General features: G+C 46.8%; 2 protein-coding genes across 17 annotated transcripts in view; one reads left to right on the top strand and one right to left on the bottom strand.

Moving 5' to 3' along the window:
- The window catches only part of PITPNM2 (phosphatidylinositol transfer protein membrane associated 2), a 114,233-nt gene that overhangs the window by 89,126 nt on the left and 4,604 nt on the right, over positions 1–20,503 (top strand). For 10 of the 16 annotated variants that reach the window (XM_052691350.1, XM_052691347.1, XM_052691341.1 and 7 more), the window contains 12 exons: positions 3,680–3,855; positions 4,202–4,372; positions 6,846–6,995; positions 11,268–11,432; positions 12,740–12,943; positions 14,709–14,857; positions 17,078–17,194; positions 17,393–17,509; positions 17,865–18,013; positions 18,705–18,854; positions 18,944–19,127; positions 20,031–20,159. In XM_052691350.1, coding sequence (XP_052547310.1) covers positions 3,680–3,855; positions 4,202–4,372; positions 6,846–6,995; positions 11,268–11,432; positions 12,740–12,943; positions 14,709–14,857; positions 17,078–17,194; positions 17,393–17,509; positions 17,865–18,013; positions 18,705–18,854; positions 18,944–19,127; positions 20,031–20,159 — 1,861 coding nt within the window. The other 6 variants (XM_052691351.1, XM_052691352.1, XM_052691353.1 and 3 more) reach the window with 6 other exon arrangements.
- OGFOD2 (2-oxoglutarate and iron dependent oxygenase domain containing 2) overlaps positions 791–20,503 on the bottom strand; it is a 33,985-nt gene continuing 14,272 nt past the window's right edge. Inside the window, exon 8 of the mRNA XM_052691366.1 lies at positions 791–803. The gene's annotated coding sequence lies outside the window, so the exon portion shown is untranslated. The remainder of the gene's footprint in view (positions 804–20,503) is intronic.

The raw sequence follows: 20,503 nt of genomic DNA, 5'->3' as shown, positions 1-20,503 counted from the left end.
TGCTGATCATTTGGGGATTACTTCTGCAAGCTCAGAGGCTTTTTCTGGCTGAATCATTTCGCTCAGCCTGTGTAACTGGACAGCCCATACCTCTGTCTCCTATAGGACCAGAGGAACTGCATCATTCTCCTAATCCCTCTTCCCTCCACATCCCCAGCATTGGGAGCAATGTCTCCCCAGTCAAACACCATTATCTGCATTGTGACTATGTTCAGTTCTGTTCCTTTTGCCCCATGCTGAGCTGAAATCTCATCCCACTCTTCTGCTTCTCCTCAGTTACTTGCAGTTGTTGCCCCAACACAGGGGCTCACGTTGTCCTGCCTTGTCAGGGGCCCATTTGCAAAAGATTCATAGCAGAACAGAGTTTTTGTTTTCAAAAAGGTAACTGCATTTATAAAAGACAAAACAGTAACTTTTCAGCTGTTCCTAGCAGGTTAATAAAAGACAATCAGTCTCTTGTTTGTACGTTATTGAAACAGCCTCCTGTAGTACAGGAGCCATGCAGAAATGTACTTTCTCTTCCGTGTTCTTGACCTCAGGAGCACAGGCTGAGCACAGGAAAGTGGGCTGGCATCTTGATGCATTTTGCATCTAGTTTAGCAGAGGCAGTGAGCCTGGAATGGTGAAGGGATTGTGCAGTGCCATCTGTCTTTTCAAACAGCTTTGTCCCAGTCTTTCATGCTCCATCTCTTAAGGAGCGTGCCAGCTCCCTTTGGAATGCATTTGAGGGGAGCCTGGAAAGGGCTGTCAGTGTTCAGTGTACTGATGGATTAGGGCACTTTTACTTCTTTGGGGCTTTGCATCTTTCAAAATCAACCTTTAAAACCTGAGTCAAAAAATGAGCCTCTCCCAAAGCTCAGTAACAAGATTTATCCTGGAAAAATGCATGAGCTCCGTTTGCATCTCTCCCTCTCTGGTCCAGGGCACAGGGGCTCAGCCCTTCCTCTTGGCAGGGATCATCCAGCCCAGTCGTTGGCTGAATGCCCCTTCAGTCTCTCTGTCATTAAATAATGATTTTCCCATATGAAAACCAAGCTCTGATGCTACTCAGCTTTGTGCAGGAGACTGGCAGGACTGAGCCAAGTTTTCCTAATGGGCCCAGCATTCTGGCAGCCTGGCATATCGGGGCCTTTCTCTCTGTGCCTATTGCAGATTTCAACCTGTGCCAAAGACACTAATTTTTTATTCATGTATCAGATCAACTCTCTTCTTTGGGATAATGCCCAGCAAGCCAGAGCAGCATCTGGAGATTACAATCACACATTTATTTTTAAATTCAGTCCTTCTGCACAACTACATTATTTCTGGCTGTGCTGTACTTGTATTATTGTAAATGAGTTGATTTGCTTCTGAAATTCATAAGCTCTTGTTTAATTAATGCACACAGTACATCTGCTGCTTTTTAAAGGGAGAACAGGGCACTGTACATTGCTTGGAGCATGATGGATTCAGAGTTCCCCTTGGCTCTCATTTCTTTTGATTGCAGAAAAGACTATCAAGATTCCAGTAAAATGAGAGGAGCCGTCCAAATTGCTTAGCAGTATGACTGTTCTCATTCTCTTCCATTCCCCACAAAAAGATGCTGTGGGAAGATGAGTGAATATGCAAAAAGCCTTGTACTTACCCTGCTGCAACACATCTGCCATCAGGATCCTTTCTGTTGCATGTTTTTTTGGATCACACTGTTGTTGCCCTGTCTTCAGCAATGCTGAACCTATTCTGAATAACTTTGTATTCCTTACATGCGGCAAACTTAATGTGTTGCAGTCCTGACAGCTAAAATAATTGTAGCTTCACCAAAGGTGGCTTGTTTTTAAATCTGTTTGAGCATCTCCCATCCCAGCAGTGTGATCTCAGGGAGGTTTGTTCACATCACAGGAATGGGAACATACTCATTTTAGCTGTCACTGCTGTAACCTCCTGTTCCTCTTGCTTTTGACATCGCTGTTTTGACTTTGTGATCTCTATGCCTGCCATAAGTAAGCTGGTTATTTCCCTGTGGATGGTAACCAGGAGAACAGCACTGTGATTGTGCATGTGTGCACCTTCAGAGAATACATGGCAGTGGGGCACAAGGAGAAGCTATTAGCACCCTTAGGGGGCGACAGCCAGCAGGATGCTGTCCCTGGAGTAACGTGCTGCTTGCCAAAGTTCTAAAGCTACAGATGAACAGCCCTATTTCCATGAGCCCCACGCTGTGGGACATCACTGCCCACTCGGGCAGCCACATGCTGCCTTCAGACATGACCTGAGGAGCCATTGCTGTGGCATGCGCTGGTGGCCACCTGGGACTCGGTGTTGGGGCTGGGTAGAGACTTACATTTACATCATCCCTGACTCCAGGCCTGTAAGGCTATTATCCAGCCTGGCTGTTTTGGTATTCATTTATCCTACATATTTTATAGGCCCCGTTCAAATGCTTTTTAAAGTGTTTGAAAACACCCTGCAAAGTCACTGCTGGGAGTCTGTCCTTAGCTCTCCAGTTGCAACTGGTGACAGCCCAGCAAGGCTGCAGTCTGAATCTGTAGAATCTGGAGAGGAAGAGAAATTCAGCTGTATTGCTTTAGGCTGGTGAGAGAAGAATGTCAGAAAACCTTTTCTGAACCAGGTTATTAGTGCTACATATCTGTTCTTTCACTGTTTTATCCCAGACCATGACCTCTTCCTAGCATGGGGGTGGATTCCTGGGCTTGTTGTCTAAGAATTCCTGTTTCCCTTTCCTTAGTGTCCAACGGATATGTGACATCAAGCCTTTGTTGTAAACTTATGCATTGGCCAGCCTGCACTGTACACGAGTTTAATTTTTCAAGGAGATCTGACAGATAAAAGGAGAAGGCTGGACACATTTGTATCTTTTTTGTTTAAGTACAATTACTTGGGGTTGTTGGGATAAGGCTGAGGGATAATTTGAATGGTAATAATTTGGCATATGCCACCTCAAGGGAAAAACAGGTGAGAGAGTCCTGGTCGCATGATAAACGCAATTTACATCATGGCCACTGAGTTAATTACCTTGGATTACTATGTCCAGTGTGTGCTATGCACACTTTTGGAAGCTGTAATGTGAATCTGGTACATGAGTATGTTAGAAGCCCTCGTGCAGATTTTGATCTTTCCTTTTCTCTTTCCCCTCCCATTTTTTTTCCTCTTCTCTTTTTAATACTGTAACATTTGTCCAAATATTTCTATGAGGAAGAAATGGGTAAGCACAGTTTTCTGTAACATTTTAGAGTTAGGTGATGGAAGGAACTCAAATGTTGACAGCCAGAAAGTGCAGCAGTGATGTGTGTAATGGAGTGAATCATTGTAAATCTGCTTTTTTCCCCCCTGTTTGTTACTCTAGTAACTTTGGTTTGCTGGTTATGTTAGCTTGGAAATGGCTGTTCTACAAGCAGCAGCCCAGATTTTGACTCCTCAAAAAACCAACATTTTGAGGTGACTGGAAAGTGTTAACAAACCCACTCAAGGCTTGGATTTGTACAATCTGAAGTATACCAATGAAATGAGGTCATTGTTTGGGGGGCACATCTTACTGGATAGGAAATCTACAGTACAGATTGGCACAGTTCCTTCACAGGAGAGACAGAAATTACACTTGCTGTCAATCACTTATCTGGCCTTCAATTATGACAAAATAACATGGATGAAATTTTGACGCTGTTTTCTGGACTTCTTCTAGTTTACATTCCAGTGTTCTGAGAAATGACCCGGGATCCAGGCGATCAAGTAGCTCCACTATGCTGGATGGAGGAAATATTGGAAAGTTTGAATTTGAGATCACTGACTTCTTCCTCTTCGGTTCTCCCCTGGGTCTGGTTCTTGCACTGCGAAAAACTGTCATTCCAGCTCTTGACAGTAAGTCCTGATGTAAACTGCTGTGTTCCCTGAGTAATCGAGTCAAAAACCCAAATATTTGTAAAGAAAATGTTTATTCTGCCACAAGGGATCAGGTCACCCTGCGATCTGGACAATACTGAGAATTTATTCATTTGTCCTTTACTTCCAAGTGTTAAGAATACTGGGAAAATTATTGAATCTGTAAATGTACTGATAAATATTTCAGTTGATTAAAATGGAATAAGAGGAGGTAATAAATCTTCAGTATTTAAAAAAAAAAACCAAACAACCACCCTCAACAGGTATCTGTTTTATAGACAAATAACTGTGTGATACTTGAACACTTTTTTCTCCATCTCTTTAGTCTTTCAGCTCAGACCAGCTTGTCAGCAGGTCTATAACCTGTTCCACCCTGCAGACCCATCTGCTTCACGCCTTGAGCCTCTTCTGGAGAGGAAGTTCTACCTTTTGCCCCCCTTTAATATTCCCCGTTACCAGAGGTTCCCACTGGGTGATGGCAATTCTGCTGTTCTGGGTAAGTCACTTTGGATCCCTGTTTAGCTGTCTAAACTTCACATGAAGTTATCAAAGCAATTGGGAATGACAAGAAAGAGAATTGGCCCTGTAACATTAACTTTATTCTTGATTTATCATAAAAGTAGGCGCTTTTTTCCAACAAAATCAGTGCCCTGTGTCTCAAATGCCTGTCATTTGTCACATAGAGGCCATCAGCTGCTGAGAGTCAAAATCTAATGAGCTCCCTTTGAAGTCCATGTTTTACATCCAAGCTGGTGCTTGTTGTTGGGACTGAATGGAACATGATTAACTTGGCTGAGTTTTAGGACCTTGGTGTTTAGGGTGCCAGTGAAGAGAGGAAGGAGCAAAGTTGGCAGTAAGATAATCAGATGATTCACTGGGTTGTGCCCTTTGTTTTTTCATGGAACCAGCCAAAGGACTGGCTCCTGCAAATGGTCAGGCTGCTGGCAATGCCTTGCCTTTTACACCTTGCCCATGAGACACTTAGTCTACTAGGACTCCTCTGCCATCAGAGGCCTTTTCACTTGCTCTACCCCAATTGCACAGTAACAATGTCTAAAATGGCTGTGTGCATGTTCTTTTGGCTGGCTAGGTTTCATCTGAAACAATTGTGTCCTGATCATGCCCTGGCTCAGCTCCCATTACATCAGTGCTCCTGCAGTTGATCTAATAAAATAAATTCTATTTCCTACCATCTTCACTTCACTTCTGTGCCTAGACTCTCATGGTCTGTTGCCATTTTAATGCAAGCTTTCATTGCAAGGAGTTCTCGGGGAATTTAACTGCTGCATGAAACTAAATTTGGCCTTTCCATTTCACCTAAAGCTTTAGCTCCTTCCAGAGTAAGGGCTTTGGGGCTTCACTGTTTTTTTCCCCTTGTTAGAACATTTAGTCAAAGACTCCTTAAAGTCAGCAGACTAGCCAGGAGTTTCTACTGTAAAAGAAATCATGCTGGCAGACTGGAGTCAAATGCAAAAGCCACCATCTAGGAAGACTGGGATTGTGTGTTTTGTTTTTTGTTTGTTTTCATTCCCCTCTGACACTCTGGTAAATTTCCACTTACATGGTCTGCTTTGTATTTGTATCTTTAAAGATGGTTTTAATTGCTGAATCAGGAGGTCTAATTTGTTTAAACAGGCATAAACTAAAATCTGTAATTAGCAAAGCGAATAAATACTTTCTGCAGACCCCACTCGTCAAATATAGCAAAGATCTTGTTGCAGCACCTCTTAAAAATGGATCCACCCACAACTGCATTTGTACTCAGTCCAGTTACAGCAGCTTGGGGAATCTGTGGCAAGTTGGAAAGCAAATTTCTGGGGGTGTATATTCTTGGTATCAGCTGCAAGTAGCCTTAAAAATATATATATATCTTAAACCTGCATTCTGGTTATCATCCCGTGCTACAGCAGTAATCTCACTAATTTACTGTGCCTCCCTACACCTCTCTTAGGTTGGCTGTGTGTAAGTTTAGGGATAAACCTGTACGTGATGTAATGGAGAGAGTGAAATGGCAGTGAGCTCAGCTATAGGAAGGGTAGGGTGATTTCAAAACCCTCTTCAAGTTTGAGCTGTGTTATTGTAAGAGATGCTGCTCTGACATGATGAATAAAACTGACCAAAAAAAGCAACTTTCAATTCTCTGACTGTATAAAACAACACCTCTTCATTTGCTTATCGTAAAGTAACAGGCTCTTCTTTTCCATTAGAGCCAAAAATGGCTGTGATTCGGGCATTATCTAGAAGGGCTGTTCTGACCATGGTTTGCAAAGCCACTAATAACACAGAAGTGCTCACTGTAGGATGCTCCAGAAAAGTAAATTGTTGCTGTAATTAAGGTATATGATTTGATGATCATGTGGAATTCAAAAACTCAATTACTACAATTAGTTATGCACAAAATGTTCCATAATGTCACTGTGTGCATTTCCTTGCGCAGGTAGCTGGCTTTGTTTTTCACCCCATCCTGGACTCTTAGACTTTCTTCCATTATTTTTTTCCTTGTGCCATCTGTACTAGATATTGGGTCCCCATTTCATTGCAACCAACTCGCAGAGTGGAATCAAATTCACAGCTCTGCTTACTCCTGTGCTCACTGTGTAGGCTGTAAGTCTGATTCAAGTAAATCTTCCCATGGAGCATGTATTTTTTCTCATTTTTCCCTGGGTCTGCTGGCTATTTGTAGATTTAGCTCATTTGGAGAAGCTGCTGAAGAGGCTCCCTTTTCTTTTGGCATTGAAATACCATCGTTCTGCTCTCATCTGCTACCAGCCAATCTCTCCAATGTGGGTCTGTTTGGAAACCCACCCATGTTTCGTTTCTTTTGCTCTCTTTGAAGGTTGTCCTTTCATTGAAGACCGTTTCCTCATAGTTGAAGTGCTCAGTTGTAATTGTTTGTACGTTATTACTTCGTGGCCACATGTCTGTTGTTCTTTGTCCTTCTGTATTTTTTTTTCCCCATCTGCTTCTAGTTGAGACAATCCAGAACAATCCCATCCTCCTCATGGAAAGTAGCCCTCTGGGTGCTGCCCAGCACCAGGACAGCTTCATGGAAACAAGTATCCCCGTTCCCGTACTGAATTGGCAAGATGTTTCCAATAAAAGTGCTGGTTTTGCTGAGTGTGTGTAATCTACACGTTTGTATTGTCTGTGGTGTTGGGTACTCGGGGTGCTTTTTGGAGAGCATTCTGTTACCTCCTGGAGCTGAAGTCTTCATGCTGTGTCTCAGACTGTGCCACGTGAAATTACTGCTTGGGGTCTGGGAGACCCAGCAGGAAAAGAATGAGTCAGAACCACGGTGCTGAGTTTGGAAGGGGAGACTGCTGCCACATACTTCATTTCTTCCTCTTCTAGTGGCAGTGCTGCTGGAAGAGGCTTTGGCACAGCAGCACAGAGTCTCTGGGTGCCTTGCTCATGTGCAGATCCCACAGGACTGGACTGCAGTGTGCAGCTCCCCAGCACTCAGCCACACTGTGCTGTGGCCAGCAGTCTAATTAATGCTGTGTCAGACCAGATTTTGTCCATTTGAGTGTTCCGTGTTTGGACAGTCCTTGTGGCTCTGCTGAGTACACTGAATGAGGCTTTCAGACCCCAAGGTGGCTGTGTGTTGGCTTTTTACAGTTAATTTCTGGTCTTCTGCCTTAAAAGCAAAGTTCAATGCATTTGTTTTGCTTTGTTCTACTATGGTAAATGCTGCATGGCCTCATTTCTTCTGGTGGCGGCTGGTGCTACAACTGCGATCTTAACGAGACTTTTAGTTCTCTCTTTCCCATGTGTCACTGTGCCCATTCTCACTTTTTTTTTTTCCTATTCCCAATTGAGAACCCAGTTCTGCTGTCATTTTATTTGTTTAACAAGCTGATCATCACTGTCCATGAGTAGTGCAGTATGTTATGTGGTCATACAGGATGGCAACGTTGCAGACTCTTCCAGATAGGCTCTGCCTGTGTCTTCTGAAGGTGCAGGTGATTAGTAGGTGTGCAGTTGCTGCGTTGGCTATGATGTTCCATAACAAAGCAGAGGCAAGGGATCTGGTACTATTCATTAATCCCTTTGGAGGTCACTGATGAAGTGCCATTTAGCTGTCATCTGATACATCCTGCTGTCAGGACAGTGCTTTCAGAAGATTCTCTGCTCTTTACCCTGTGTTTCAAGAGCACAATGTGGCCGAGCAGTGCTTGCTTTGACTGCAACAAGTACAGCCTTTGGTCTGCAGGAGCTCCACAACCATGAAAACATAAGGACAGCAGCACTCTGCGTGGCTCTTGATCTCAGGGTAGCAATTGCAGAGCGCCCAGCGCTGGCCGGTGATTGATGCAGGCAAGGCCTGGCTCTGCTGAGCAGCTGGCTGGCTTTTGTGTTTTATTGAACCTTACATATTTTCAGTGCTTTCAGCATTTCCCGCTTCTGTGGCAGAGCAAATAGCACATACTGAAATCTGCCACTCTGGTACCCCCAGGACTTAACTCAGTGCCAGCAGTACATTAGGAGGATGGCCTGGTGCCGTTCACTGAGTGCAAAACAATCACTGAGGACATTGACAAATGAGTCCATAAAAAAAAAAAAATACAGCGGAGAAATGAGTGTTAAAAGATCTATAGCTGGGGAAAAAAAAAGTCGTTTTGTTTCTTATAGCACCTCTTCTGGAAGTGCAGTAAAATCTCAATTCATCCTGCTCACATCATTCTTAAAGAGAGCCCCTGTGGTTTCTGAAAGGCAAGAACAGTGCCGCCCCAAAAGAAATAGGCAGAGTTTAGGAAATAAGTTGTTAGGTTTCTGTTGTTTGTTTGTTTGTTTTCCTGTGAGTTGTGTCCCAGTATTTCATCTGGAAGTCGCCATTGCTGCAGCTTTGGGCTGAGGGAGCCTGGCTGGAGGGGCAGCTCTCTGCCCCTGCTTCCTGCCCTGCTGTTTCCTGGCCCTCCTTTTCTTTATAAACTGACATCTTTCAAAGACAGAGGGAATGTAGCATGGGGAAGGGGAGAAATGTGAAAGCAACGCAGGTGGGCTGGGCACGGGAGCGCTGCGTTTGAACTGCACACCATCCCCTAGAGACAAGCAGGTTTCTGACACCAGTGCAGGCAGTGCTGAATTGAGCAGTTCGGTGACACTAAAACAGACTGGGTTTTTGTACAAGTGAGAATCACTGCAGTGATGACTTTGTGGTGGTTTGGAGGGGCTGTGGAAGGTTGGTTTTTTGTGAAGATATGCTAACAGAGCCAGAGCCACAATCAGCCCAGGCAGCCCCATGTTTGCCCCGGCCTTTCCTCCTGAGTAGCATTGTTGTAATGCTCTTTAGTGTGTCTTCCAGCTGCTTCCTAATTCAGGCCACAGATGTTTATTTCTAAGGGAGAGGAAAGAAGTTCAGGCTTCACTGGTCGATACTGGCTAAAACCAGAGCCTGGCGCTTTTCCTAGTGCAGACAAAGCCAAGCTCCCTTCTCACTGCATCTGACTGAGTTCAAGGAAGTTGATGGGCATCATCTGTGTTGCAGCTGTGCTGGGGCAGCCATGTGATGTGATGGAAGAGAATAATTGCAGAAGAATCTCACAGTGTGTACAGGCCGGGGGTAACCTGGAGAGCTGAGAAGGTTGTTCCAGTTCACGCAGCCAGTAGATACCAGCAATGGGACCTGGACCCTTTACCCCATGTGGGTGAATGTAGCCAGCCCCTGGCTTGGCTTGTGTTCTCCAAGTACAGCCTGTCCTTGAGCTGTCTGCTCGTGCTGATGCTTTCCACAGTAAGAAAGGCACGCTGGCACATGGGCTCAGAGGCGCTGGTTATGGCAGCCAGCAGCTCAAGGCAAGGTGAAAAGAGGAGGAAAGTGCTGAGAAAGTGATGCTGGTAATGGCTTTTCAGGCACAACGTGGGCAGTGTGCGAAGCTCATCATCAGGGCAGGCTCCCACTGTGGCTCAGATCATCCAGTCCACAAAGCTTTTACACAGAGCAGCTTGTGGTCTGATTTTCCCTGCAGAGAACAGAACTCTCACACCAACACGTGGGTACAGGTTTCTGCTTCGAACGCTCTCTTTCCCTCTGCTGCAGCAGGATTTGTGTGGGCACAGACACTGCTGCTGGGAACTGAGAGATTGGAGGAAGCACATCAGTAGCCCCAAGCAAAAAGATCTGTGTTAAAATAAACCAAAAACGCCCTGAGCGAACCATGTGCTAGGATCAAACCCAGGGATATCTAAAGTGGCTGAAATAGGTGGAGGATGTTGGTGTGGGGAGAAATGTGCTTACTTCCCTGTGGCATTGCTGCCCCTGAGGACACCAATCTTTGCCCTGTCTTGAAAAAAGTTCAGATGCTGCTGCTCAGGTACAGCAGAGATGGGCAACGTTAAAACAGGAGTGAGTAGCTTTGCTTATGCATGTTACTGTCACACCTGTGCTACCTGCTGTGGAGTGCACTTGGCACCATAAATCCTCTGCCCTGCAGAATCAAGGCATATCCCAGAGGCATTGAATTTGGCCTCATCGCATCTGCAGAGGGGTGGGTGCTGGTACCACTGGTAGAGGGGGAAAACTGAAATGCAGAGATTTTATTTTGACTTCCAGCATCTCTTGGTTTTGCCATTTGAGGTCTGTTTCCCTCTGATACACGTATACAGTCCACATCAGCGTGACTTGAAATCCTCCTGCTCTGTATCGATGTACTGGAGGGTTAAGGCACACTTGGTAGACCTCAGGTTGGGATCTAAAACCCAGGCTTGCAGCTGTACAGAAGAAGCTCTGTTTTCACAGTCTGAGCACTCCCCGATTCACCAACACCGCCTGAAGATGTAAGAGCTCAGCACTCCTTTCTCTCAATAGCCCTTGCTTCAATTTAATGAGTGTTGGCTGTATCAATCAGCAATAAAACACAAGTTCAAATTTAATCCCTGCCAGGCATGAAATGTTTTCTTGGTACTTTCTGTATTAACACTTCTGTCTTGGAGATGTTTATTTAAGTCTAAATGTTGCAAGAAAACAAATATCCCTTTTTAAACATTGTTTTTAATTGTTCTCCCTCCCCTGATTATTTTGTCTCTGTGGATATATACAAAGCTGTATATATTCACATCTGTATGTATGACACATGCTTCTGCTATAGCTGCTTAAGTAAGTCTGCCTGGATTATTTTGTTTGGCACTTTGGATTTGGTTGGGTTTTTTGAGCTAATTATTTTGCTTTCCTCAATCAAAGGCCACTCTCCAGCCGCATGCCTCTCTGCTTGCTGCGGTGTTTGCTTTCTTTCCAAACTAGAGCTCCGATGAAATGTTTTCCATTCAGATCAGCTTTGAAAGGTTTTTGCATCTACGGGCCTTGTTTTCCTCCTCTTCTTCCTCTCGAGTTCATCTTGCCCCGTCTCTGTCTGTTGGTCTAATATTTTGATTTCCCTGTTTCAACTTTGTAGCAGATGTTGTTCAGTCTCATGGTGCCGTCTTCATGGAAAGCGCGTCCCTGTCCACCCCCATTTCAGCCCCTCAGTTCAGGGGCTTCCGGAGAGCCAGTGAGATCAGCATTGCCAGCCAGGTCTCAGGAATGGCAGACAGTTACACTGCTTCCAACATAGCCAACAGTAAGTGTTTCACCCCCTCCAACACCACTGCTGTCTCAGCACCACACCCTGAGCTGGCCTGCTCCAGGTCAGAGCCACGCAGCTTCTGTCTGTCCGTCTGTCTGTCTGGGGTATGCTTTCCATTAATAACAACAAATTGTTCCCCTGGTTTTGTCGTAGCAGTGCATGTTACCGTCTGCCCTGGAGGAACCGGATGGTAATACAGGGGTCAGAGCTGCCTTATGCATGTTGGACTGTGCTGACGATCGTGGTGTAAATGGTTCAAAATAATAAGAATTGATAACTGTGAGCATTGTTTGGCTGCTGTGTGTGGTGGGGGTTGATCCAGAGGGATGGCTGTGCACTGCTGTTGCTGAGTCTGGCAGAACAAGTCAGGATCAGCGCAATAAAGGCAGTGAGGCACTGCACAGGGTGCACTCAGAGGTGGTGGTGCCCCATTTCCATGCAACCACGGTCAGGTTGGGCTGTGAGCACTGATGGAGCTGTGGGTGTCCCTGTGCACTGCAGCCAGTGGGAACAGCGGCCTTTGGGGGTCCCTTCCAACTCAAACAGTTCTGTGATTCTAGATCTATAACGCAGGGTGGTGTGCAGCTTGATGCTGATCAGTAAATGTGATCCACAGAAGCAGGGGACGAGTCAGCCTTTCTATAATGCTGGAAGGGGGAAAAGGGATCAGGTTGTTTATTTCTTGGCATTGAAAATTGAGCTCTTTTGTAGCCTAGAGGGCAGCTCCAAGAGTCAGTGAGTTCTGACCTGTGTGCCAGAGCAGAAGGAGGAGAAAATAATGGCTTTAATTTTTAATAAAAACCTGTATAACTTTTTAGCAAATACCATAAGGAACAGCAGCCTTTGCTAACAGTTCACCCTGTTCTTATTTCAGCTGGAGTGTGAATTTAACAGTGCAAGTCCTAAGGGACTGCTGAAAACCAAACAAACTTAAAAACCAAAAAGACTTCAGCCTGTACTTTTGCCCCAGAAAGTGATGAAAACTTAAAGAGATGCTCCATTCCCAACACGCTGTATTACAGGGCTTTGAATAACTCACTTCATAATTAATTACTGAGCTTAATAATGCTCCCCAGGGGAAGTGTGAGCTCCTGAAAGGCTGTGGGCACTGGGCAGAGGCTTCTGTCCTGTTTGAGATGACCTCTGTAGGAAGAAAACATTTGCCCTTGCATAAAGGAGGTTTTGTTCCTCAGCAAGAGCTTCTGGAGGATGGAGCTGGTGTTGCCTGCAGCATGTGTGCTGTATTAAGTGTGACTCCTGTTTTGATTTTTGTTTGTTTTTGTATTTATTTTACTTTTTAGAAACCAAACACCACCTTAACCATTGTAGAGGGTTTAGCCTTCTCTCCCTACTTGCACTCCCTCACAAATCCCCCACCCAAACTTCATCCAAGAGACACAGGCAGCATAAACACGAAGTCCCTTCAAAGGGAAGGAAACCCAAAGGGCCATCGAGTCAGGATGCAGACTATGCTCTTCGGATACCTGACATGGACATCAGAAAAGGTATTCTGGAGAGACCAGCTCCAACCAATCTCCTCTGTCACTCAGTGGCCACACTTTGCAAGAAATCTTTCTGCTTTCACTGAGGCACTTGCAATTTCTGGTTGCATTTTAACAAGTACTTCTGTCACTCTGCTCCAAAGGACCGTCATATCACTGCTAACACCTGGCAGGAGCTTTTCTAGGCAAAGCTTTGGGGCAACACTTCTGCCTCCACTGCCCTCATACTGTCTTTTGAGCATGGAAGAAAATACTCTCTGCTTTGTGCAAAGATTCTGAAGTTACCCAAGCTGGGGACTTGCACATGAAGTGAAAGGCTGGGACATGACCAGGAGCTGCCAGTTGGGAAGGCAGGGAGCCAGAAGTGGCTGCGAGGAGGTGCTCGTGTGATCTGGAAAAGCCGTGTTGATCCAGCAGTGCCCTCCTCCTCTTTCAGAAGGAGCCTCTCCAGAAACGCAGGGCCTATTAGGATAGGACAACCCCAATGGTTGTCCCCAGTGGGCATTTGGCACACCAGAGCTGGGCGCAGGGATGTGCTGATGCTGTCAGTCTCTATGCTTTGCTGTGATATAGCAGGTCTCCAGAAGAGGCTGCTGGGTCCGTTATTTAAGTTCATCATCTGGGCTCATCACCAACTAGCTTTCCTTTAATAAGAGGGTTTTGTTGGATTGTACCTTATATCTGGCAGCCTTCCTGGAAGTCCATAAAAACTGGTCACAGAGAAAACCAAATTTGAGGAGAAAGGCTGTCAAAGCCCCAGCTTGCAATCTGCATGCAAACACAGCTCTTCCTCTTGCTGTCTTGACCAGGTTCATCTTCTCTTTCCATGGCTGTTTTTCCAGGTTGAAATGTGCAGGAGTCAAGGACTCCACTGCCATAAGGGTTGGAGGCTTTGGGCTGAAATGTGCTTGTTATGGAGCTGGAAAGGATGTGCGCATAGGCAGAGTTCAGAGCAGTGCTGAAGTGTGATGGTGTCCCACCTGAGTATGGCAGCTGCCACTCACTTGTGTCTGAGCTGTTGACTCTGGGGGAAGAAACTTTTTTCTGTGTTTTCTTTAACCTTGCCCACCCAAATAGTACGTTTTTAAGTCCCCTGTGCAGTGAGTACCAAAGCCTCTGGATGCTTTCTTCATAGCCTGTGCTCCTAAAGGGAGGGTGGACATCTGCCACCTGCAGTTTGGTAGCCTGGGAGGGCAACAAGGATTTGCTGGGGGTTGCCAGTCCTGGCAGCACGTGCCATAGCACCCTGCCTTGTGGTGGACTCTGTATCTCACATGGACTCCCAGTATTCTGATCCTGTGTCGTGTGGCCAAGATCTGGATGCTGAAGTCTTTCATTCCTTGGTGAAGGAGTTTGAAGCAGGGTTGGAGATGATCTGGGCACATGCTGCAGTGGGCAAAATACACACACATCCTTCCTCTCCTGTCTCCAGAGGAGACATGTTTTGTCTTCTAGTTTGGCACGGGGATTCCCAGGCTGCATGTGAGCCTTGGGTCCCTCTCCTGGGGTCTGGACTAGTGGCCAGTTAATACCTGCCCTCTGGTGCCTTCCTATCTCCTTAAAATAAGGAGAGCTCAAGTGCTGCTGCCCCCCCGTGTTCCTCCCTTGGTCTGGGCAGGCTCTGAGCCCTGGGTTGTTTGTTGCCTCTTAACAGTGTGACCAGCAAGGGACCAACCTCCCCATACCTGGTGCCAGGATCCAGAGCCCTGGGACAGAGACCGTGCGTGTGGCCAAACCTGCTCTGTCTAAACAGGTCTTTTGCTTCCAGTTGCTGCCAAGTGGTGGGGAACCAAAAGGATCGACTATGCTCTCTACTGTCCCGACGCTCTGACAGCTTTCCCTACGGTCGCCTTGCCGCATCTCTTCCACGCCAGCTACTGGGAGTCCACAGACGTCGTCTCCTTCCTGCTGAGACAGGTCCTCCCACCCCTGCTGTCCCCTGGGTCGTCTTTATGCTGTGGGAAGAAAGGAAAAAAGGGGAGGGGGCTTCTTTGCTTTTCCATTGTAATTCCCATAACCCTTGCTGCTGCAGGTCCATCTTCTCCCCTTTCTTTTTGTGTTTAACCTGTACTGCTAGCAGAGCCATGCAAAATTACTGGACATATGCTGTGTTTGATGTGTTCAGTTTGGGCCCAGGTTTTGTTATCAGAGCAGATTTTAGACAGTCTGACCAAGGAGCCTTGCAGTGAGCCTGGGGTTGTTTCCCATCAGATCCCAGTGGCAGAAGATGGTGGTTCTTGTTTCTTGCAAGTGAGCTGTTCTGTGTGTGTGGCTTCTGATCTCTAGTCTGAAACTTAAAAAAAAAAAACTTCTTGCTGTGTAAATATAAAAAATATAGTAAAACCGAAGAAGTTTTGTATGAATTTAACATGAGTTGGTAGATAGAGTTGGGTTCTCAGTTTCGAAGTTACCATGGCGGATATAGTTTTCATTTCTCTAATACAAAGCAATTTTCCTGGGGCTCGGTGAATGTGAGTTTCTGGAGCCTCACACCTCGGACTCTGTCAACCTAAATTTGGCTGAGATTTCAATTTACTGTTTAAATTATGTTCTTTCCTAAAACAGATATGTTTTTCTTCAGCTCCTTGGAGATGGGGGGGAGCTTTATGCTTTACAAAGTATGATCCTCCTTAAGGAAAGGTACTTAAGAGCATGGAAATAGGGAATAGAAAACTAAAACCAGGAGTGTCGCCACTACGGTGCTTGGGCTTGCTTTGTGTTAGCTCAGCTGTTAAGCTGTCCCCGCTCTCTCTCAGCCTCCTTCACTGCAGCTTCAATTATTTATGACTCTGCTGGCAAACTTTCTTTCAGTGCTTTTCAGAATTGTGTGGGAACCATAAACAGCAGAGATGTCAGTGCTGGAGGCAGCAGAGCTGTAGCAGTAATCCAGGGAGACTCTTTCTTCTCCGGCTGTATCCAACCCAGCAAGATTTATGCTTGCTGGATAGCTGCTGTGAAACCACATTGAACTTAACTGAATGGGGACAAAGAGAGCAAGAGACTCATAACTGTGCATAGTGGGAACAGTCATCACAGTGTCATACACAAAATGCCCCGCTGGGTTTAGCCCAAACCTGGGTCTGTAGCACAGTGTGGCAGTTCATATCCTGCTGCTCTCCATCCATTCTCAGCCTGCTGGTGACTGCCTCTGTGGTGTGGCATCCCTCCTCTTCTGGTGCCTGTCTCTGTTCACTCATCTTTGCCTTGAAACTCTAATTTTTCACATTCTTTGTCCTCTTGCTGTCCTTACAAAATGCCGAGCCACTTCTTCCCCTAATAAGGACTTGTTTCTAATCTCTGGACAAGGCAGAAAACTGTTGAATAGTTTTATTCTCCAAAGACTGAATCTTGTTAAAACAAGCCGCAGTGAGACTCAAAATTGGTTTCTGATCTAAATAATTTTCAGTAACATTTGTTTTTCTGCTTACCTTGGATTTCTATGAAATCTCTTCCCAGCAAGCACATCCTCCCTGCATCCTTTTTCTGTTTCCCAGGAATTAAAACAGCTTCAGCTCTGCAAAGCAAGCTGTCCTTTGCCAGACTACCACAGCCTGGGCAACTGGAGAGCTCCTGGCCACACAGGCTGTGTAAAAGAGCCCGCACATAAGAGTCTCTTCACTGTTTTGGAAGGTCAGGATCACTAAGGACTACTGCCACTTGTGGAGTTTACTTGCAGGGTCACCTCCCAGTCTTACAGCAGCCTTTGAGATACCAATTAGCCTTTGAGATCTGTGGTGGTCAACTCTGAGTGGAAAGGGGAGAGTAGGAGCAATGTAGGTGGGATTAGTGAATGCCTAGAGGAAGGACGGGGCTCTGGCACAGCGCTCTTCCTGCTGTGTTTGACTCAGCTTTGTGCCTCCTGACAGTCTCTCCCTCTTTTTTTATCTGCATCCCAGCTAGGATTAAGGCAGTGGTGGCCACAGGCTTTGCTAGTTCAAAATAAAACTATTTTCCCTTTACTTATGGGAGGAACTTCAAAACCTGCTAGCTGATGAACCAAAAGCCCAGCAGTAAACTTGGGCCGTCTCTGTCCAGGCATCATCCTTAGGCAGGGCTGGCTGGGGAGATGAAGGGAGTTCAGGCAGGAGAAGGGGCACTGTGCAAGTGACTGATCTGTTGGCCTCTGTCCTCCCACAGGTGATGAGGCACGAGAACTCGAGCGTGTTGGAGCTGGATGGGAAGGAGGTGTCTGTCTTCACTCCCTCCAAGCCCCGCGAGAAGTGGCTGCGCAAGAGGACACACGTGAAGCTGCGGGTAAGGGGCTGCCTCTGCAGCAGCAGGGAGCACTGCCACAGAGAGGGGCTGAGAGTTGTGGATGAACTGGAGGGAGAAATCCACACCCTGATTTGCCTGGTTGTGTTTGGCATTTCCGTGTGAGGTGTTTCATCAGTGAACTCATGGGACTGACCCTTTGGTTTTGCTTTTTTCTTTTTTCCTTCTTGACTTGTGTAGAATGTCACAGCCAACCACAGGATAAATGACACCATTGCTAATGAAGATGGGCCCCAGACCCTGACTGGAAGGTTTATGTACGGTCCACTAGATATGGTCACACTCACAGGAGAAAAGGTACCATCTGCTATGGGGGTTGTGCACCGTGTGCTGAAAAGAACGGGGAGCAGGGACAGACAGCACTGGTCATTGCTCCCTCGCTGCCTGCGTGGGCTTGCTGCCCTTGGCCAGGTTCCCCTGCTTCAACTTGCGTGGTGCCTTCTACCAGGAACAGCACTGAGCACAAAGGTCAGGTTTCATCCCTGCATCACAGTTCTCCATTGCTTCTCAGCTCAGATCTAGCAAGGCACAGCAGGTGGAAGCAGGACCCAGGCCAAAGGGGCTTGGATGGAAGGTCTTCGCCCTTGGCCTATTTTACTGCTCATCGAAGTCTTCAGTTGCTTCAGTTGACCCAGACTCATTGTCTTCCCAGGTGGACATTCACATCATGACCCAGCCGCCATCAGGAGAGTGGGTTTACTTTGACACTGAGATCAGCAACAGCAGTGGCAGAATTTCTTATGTCATCCCTGAGAACCGGCGCCTGGGCATTGGCGTGTACCCCGTCAAGATGGTGGTCAGGTGAGGTACCTTGGGTGGCCATGGCTTAGTCTGTGACAGGATGCAATAGACTTGAAACATGCCATGTGGGCTGCATGACAAAGCCATGGAGCTTTTACCCATAACAAAAGAGAAATTTGATACCTAGAATATGGTGCCTCCTTGTGTGGCAGCTCTGATTATTGACTGTGATCAGAGCCTGGTTTGTTAGAAACAGGAACAGAACTGTGCTCTGCAGCTGTAAGAGGAGGGTCTGTGTTTTATTCTGCCTCTTACATCATCTGAAGGATGGTAATTGAGCTCTAGTTGCAGAAGCAGGCCTTCTGCGGCTGTAGGTGAATGGCCTGCTGTCTCTTGCAAAACTGCACAACTGAGTGTATTCTAAATGATACAGACTTGTCCTTGAAGGACAGAACTTTGTACTCGGGGTAATTTACAGCCCAAGAGGTTCCAGCTGAGCTCTGGTTGCTGGCACTTTGAGTCACTGAAGTACACTGAATGTAGGTCTCCAGAGCACAGTTTTCAGCCATACTTTAACACACAGTCCTTCCCGCAGTGTCCATCGCTGCTGTAACTGAGGGTGGCATAGCTCTTACAGGCTTTGGACAGGTTTGGGTGCTGCTCAGGGCTTGTGGTGCACTTCAGTACTCGGTGATACCTTCTGAAAGAACCTCTGTATATCAAGGACTGGAAGTATCCATTTCCCTTCCAGGGGTGACCACACGTATGCAGACAGCTACATCACAGTTCTGCCAAAGGGGACAGAGTTTGTGGTGTTCAGCATCGATGGCTCCTTTGCTGCCAGTGTATCCATCATGGGCAGCGACCCCAAAGTCCGCGCCGGAGCAGTCGACGTTGTCAGGTGAGCAGCAGGGGCTGGGGCGGTTGGTTTGCTTTGACCATAGCATTGCACTAGGTCTGAAATCCATGGGTCTGTGGATTTTCTTCTAGGCACTGGCAAGACCTTGGCTACCTCATTATCTACGTCACGGGCCGCCCCGACATGCAGAAGCAGAGGGTGGTAGCGTGGTTAGCACAGCACAACTTCCCCCATGGGATCGTCTCATTCTGCGATGGGCTCGTTCACGACCCGCTGCGGCACAAGGCCAACTTCCTGAAATCCCTCATCACAGATGTAAGTCTGCATCTGCTGAAATACGACCGTAGCACAGGTGGAGATTGCTGCTCATCCAATTGCCCTTGTCAGCACCAGACTCTTGGAAGCAATGTGGCCCGCAGTAGAAGATTAATCTCTGTTCATTTTATTTTCATCCTTTTATTGCTCCACAAACTGTCCATGCTGTTAAGTTGTGTCATTTCTGCTCTGCACTGTTCCATTTCATCACAGGTTCTTCCAATAGTAAATGCCAAGTGAAACAGAGGGAGCAGTGCCTCTCCTCCTCGGGTTCTTTAGTCACCCGTTCAGTGCCTCTCTGTCTGCTCAGGTGTAACCTGCTGCTCTTTGAAGGGAACGGGGAATGGCCTTGTACCACCCAACCTGGAGAGGTGTGCAGAGCATCTCCCAAGTATTCAACCCCAGGGAGGTCTTAATGTCACCCTGCACAGAGGCTCAGTTTGTCCAGGAGCTGCCCTTGCTCTCTGCCCTCAGAGGCACTGTATTTTGCTGCCTGTCTCTTCTCCCTCTGTCCTGCAGCGCTGAGTAGCAGTATTGCATGTGGCAGCACGGCCACTGGAGGGGAACACTGCGTGCTAATGCTAGCTGTGCAGGGGGTTGCAAAGCTTTCTTTCCCCCATTGACAAGCAGGCAGCCAAGTGTGCACCATCCCTGCCCCCTGTGGACCAAGGAAAGGCAGCAAGGGCAGATCTGCTTTGCTCTAACTCCTCTTGTTCAGGCCTGTAAACATCCTCAGCTCTGTTAATTAATGCTTTGCTCAGCGATGCATTATCCAGCTGGGAACTTACATAAGTTATTGACCTAAGATTCCCACAAATGCTATTAAAAAACAACAAACCCTGCCTGTTGAGCAGCATGGAATGCCCATATGTTCCAACCGCATGCTGCTTTTTCTCTCTGCAGCTCCACATGAGGATCCATGCGGCATACGGATCCACCAAGGACATCTCTGTGTACAGCTCCATCAGCCTCCCACCCACACACATCTACATTGTTGGTCGACCTACCAAGAAGCTGCAGAGCCAGTGTCAGGTAGGAGCCAGCTGGTCTGAGCCCTGCAGGTGCTGCCCAAAGAGCCATGGGCTTGCCATTGGAGGGGACACAATGGGAACTCGGTCACCCTAGGACTGGATGATGAGCTGGTGTTTGCTGTCTGGTTACTGTGTCCAGATGTAGAGCCTTCAGTATAGGAAAAACATGGACCTGGTAGAGTGAGTCCAGAGGAGGGCCTCAAAAATGACCAGAAGGATGAAACATCTCCCTGCAAGGACAGGATGAAAGCTGGCGCTGTGCAGTTTGGAGAAGAGGAGGCTCTGGGGAGGCCTGTCAGTGTCTGATGAGTCTTTAAGAAAGAGTTGAACAGGGTCTATGTGATA

This window comes from Tympanuchus pallidicinctus, unplaced genomic scaffold, assembly GCF_026119805.1.
Source record: "Tympanuchus pallidicinctus isolate F22 unplaced genomic scaffold, pur_lepc_1.0 scaffold28, whole genome shotgun sequence".
Classification (NCBI taxonomy): domain Eukaryota; kingdom Metazoa; phylum Chordata; class Aves; order Galliformes; family Phasianidae; genus Tympanuchus; species Tympanuchus pallidicinctus.
Note: the sequence above shows the minus strand (reverse complement) of the source record. Positions and strands in the feature narration are given on the sequence as shown.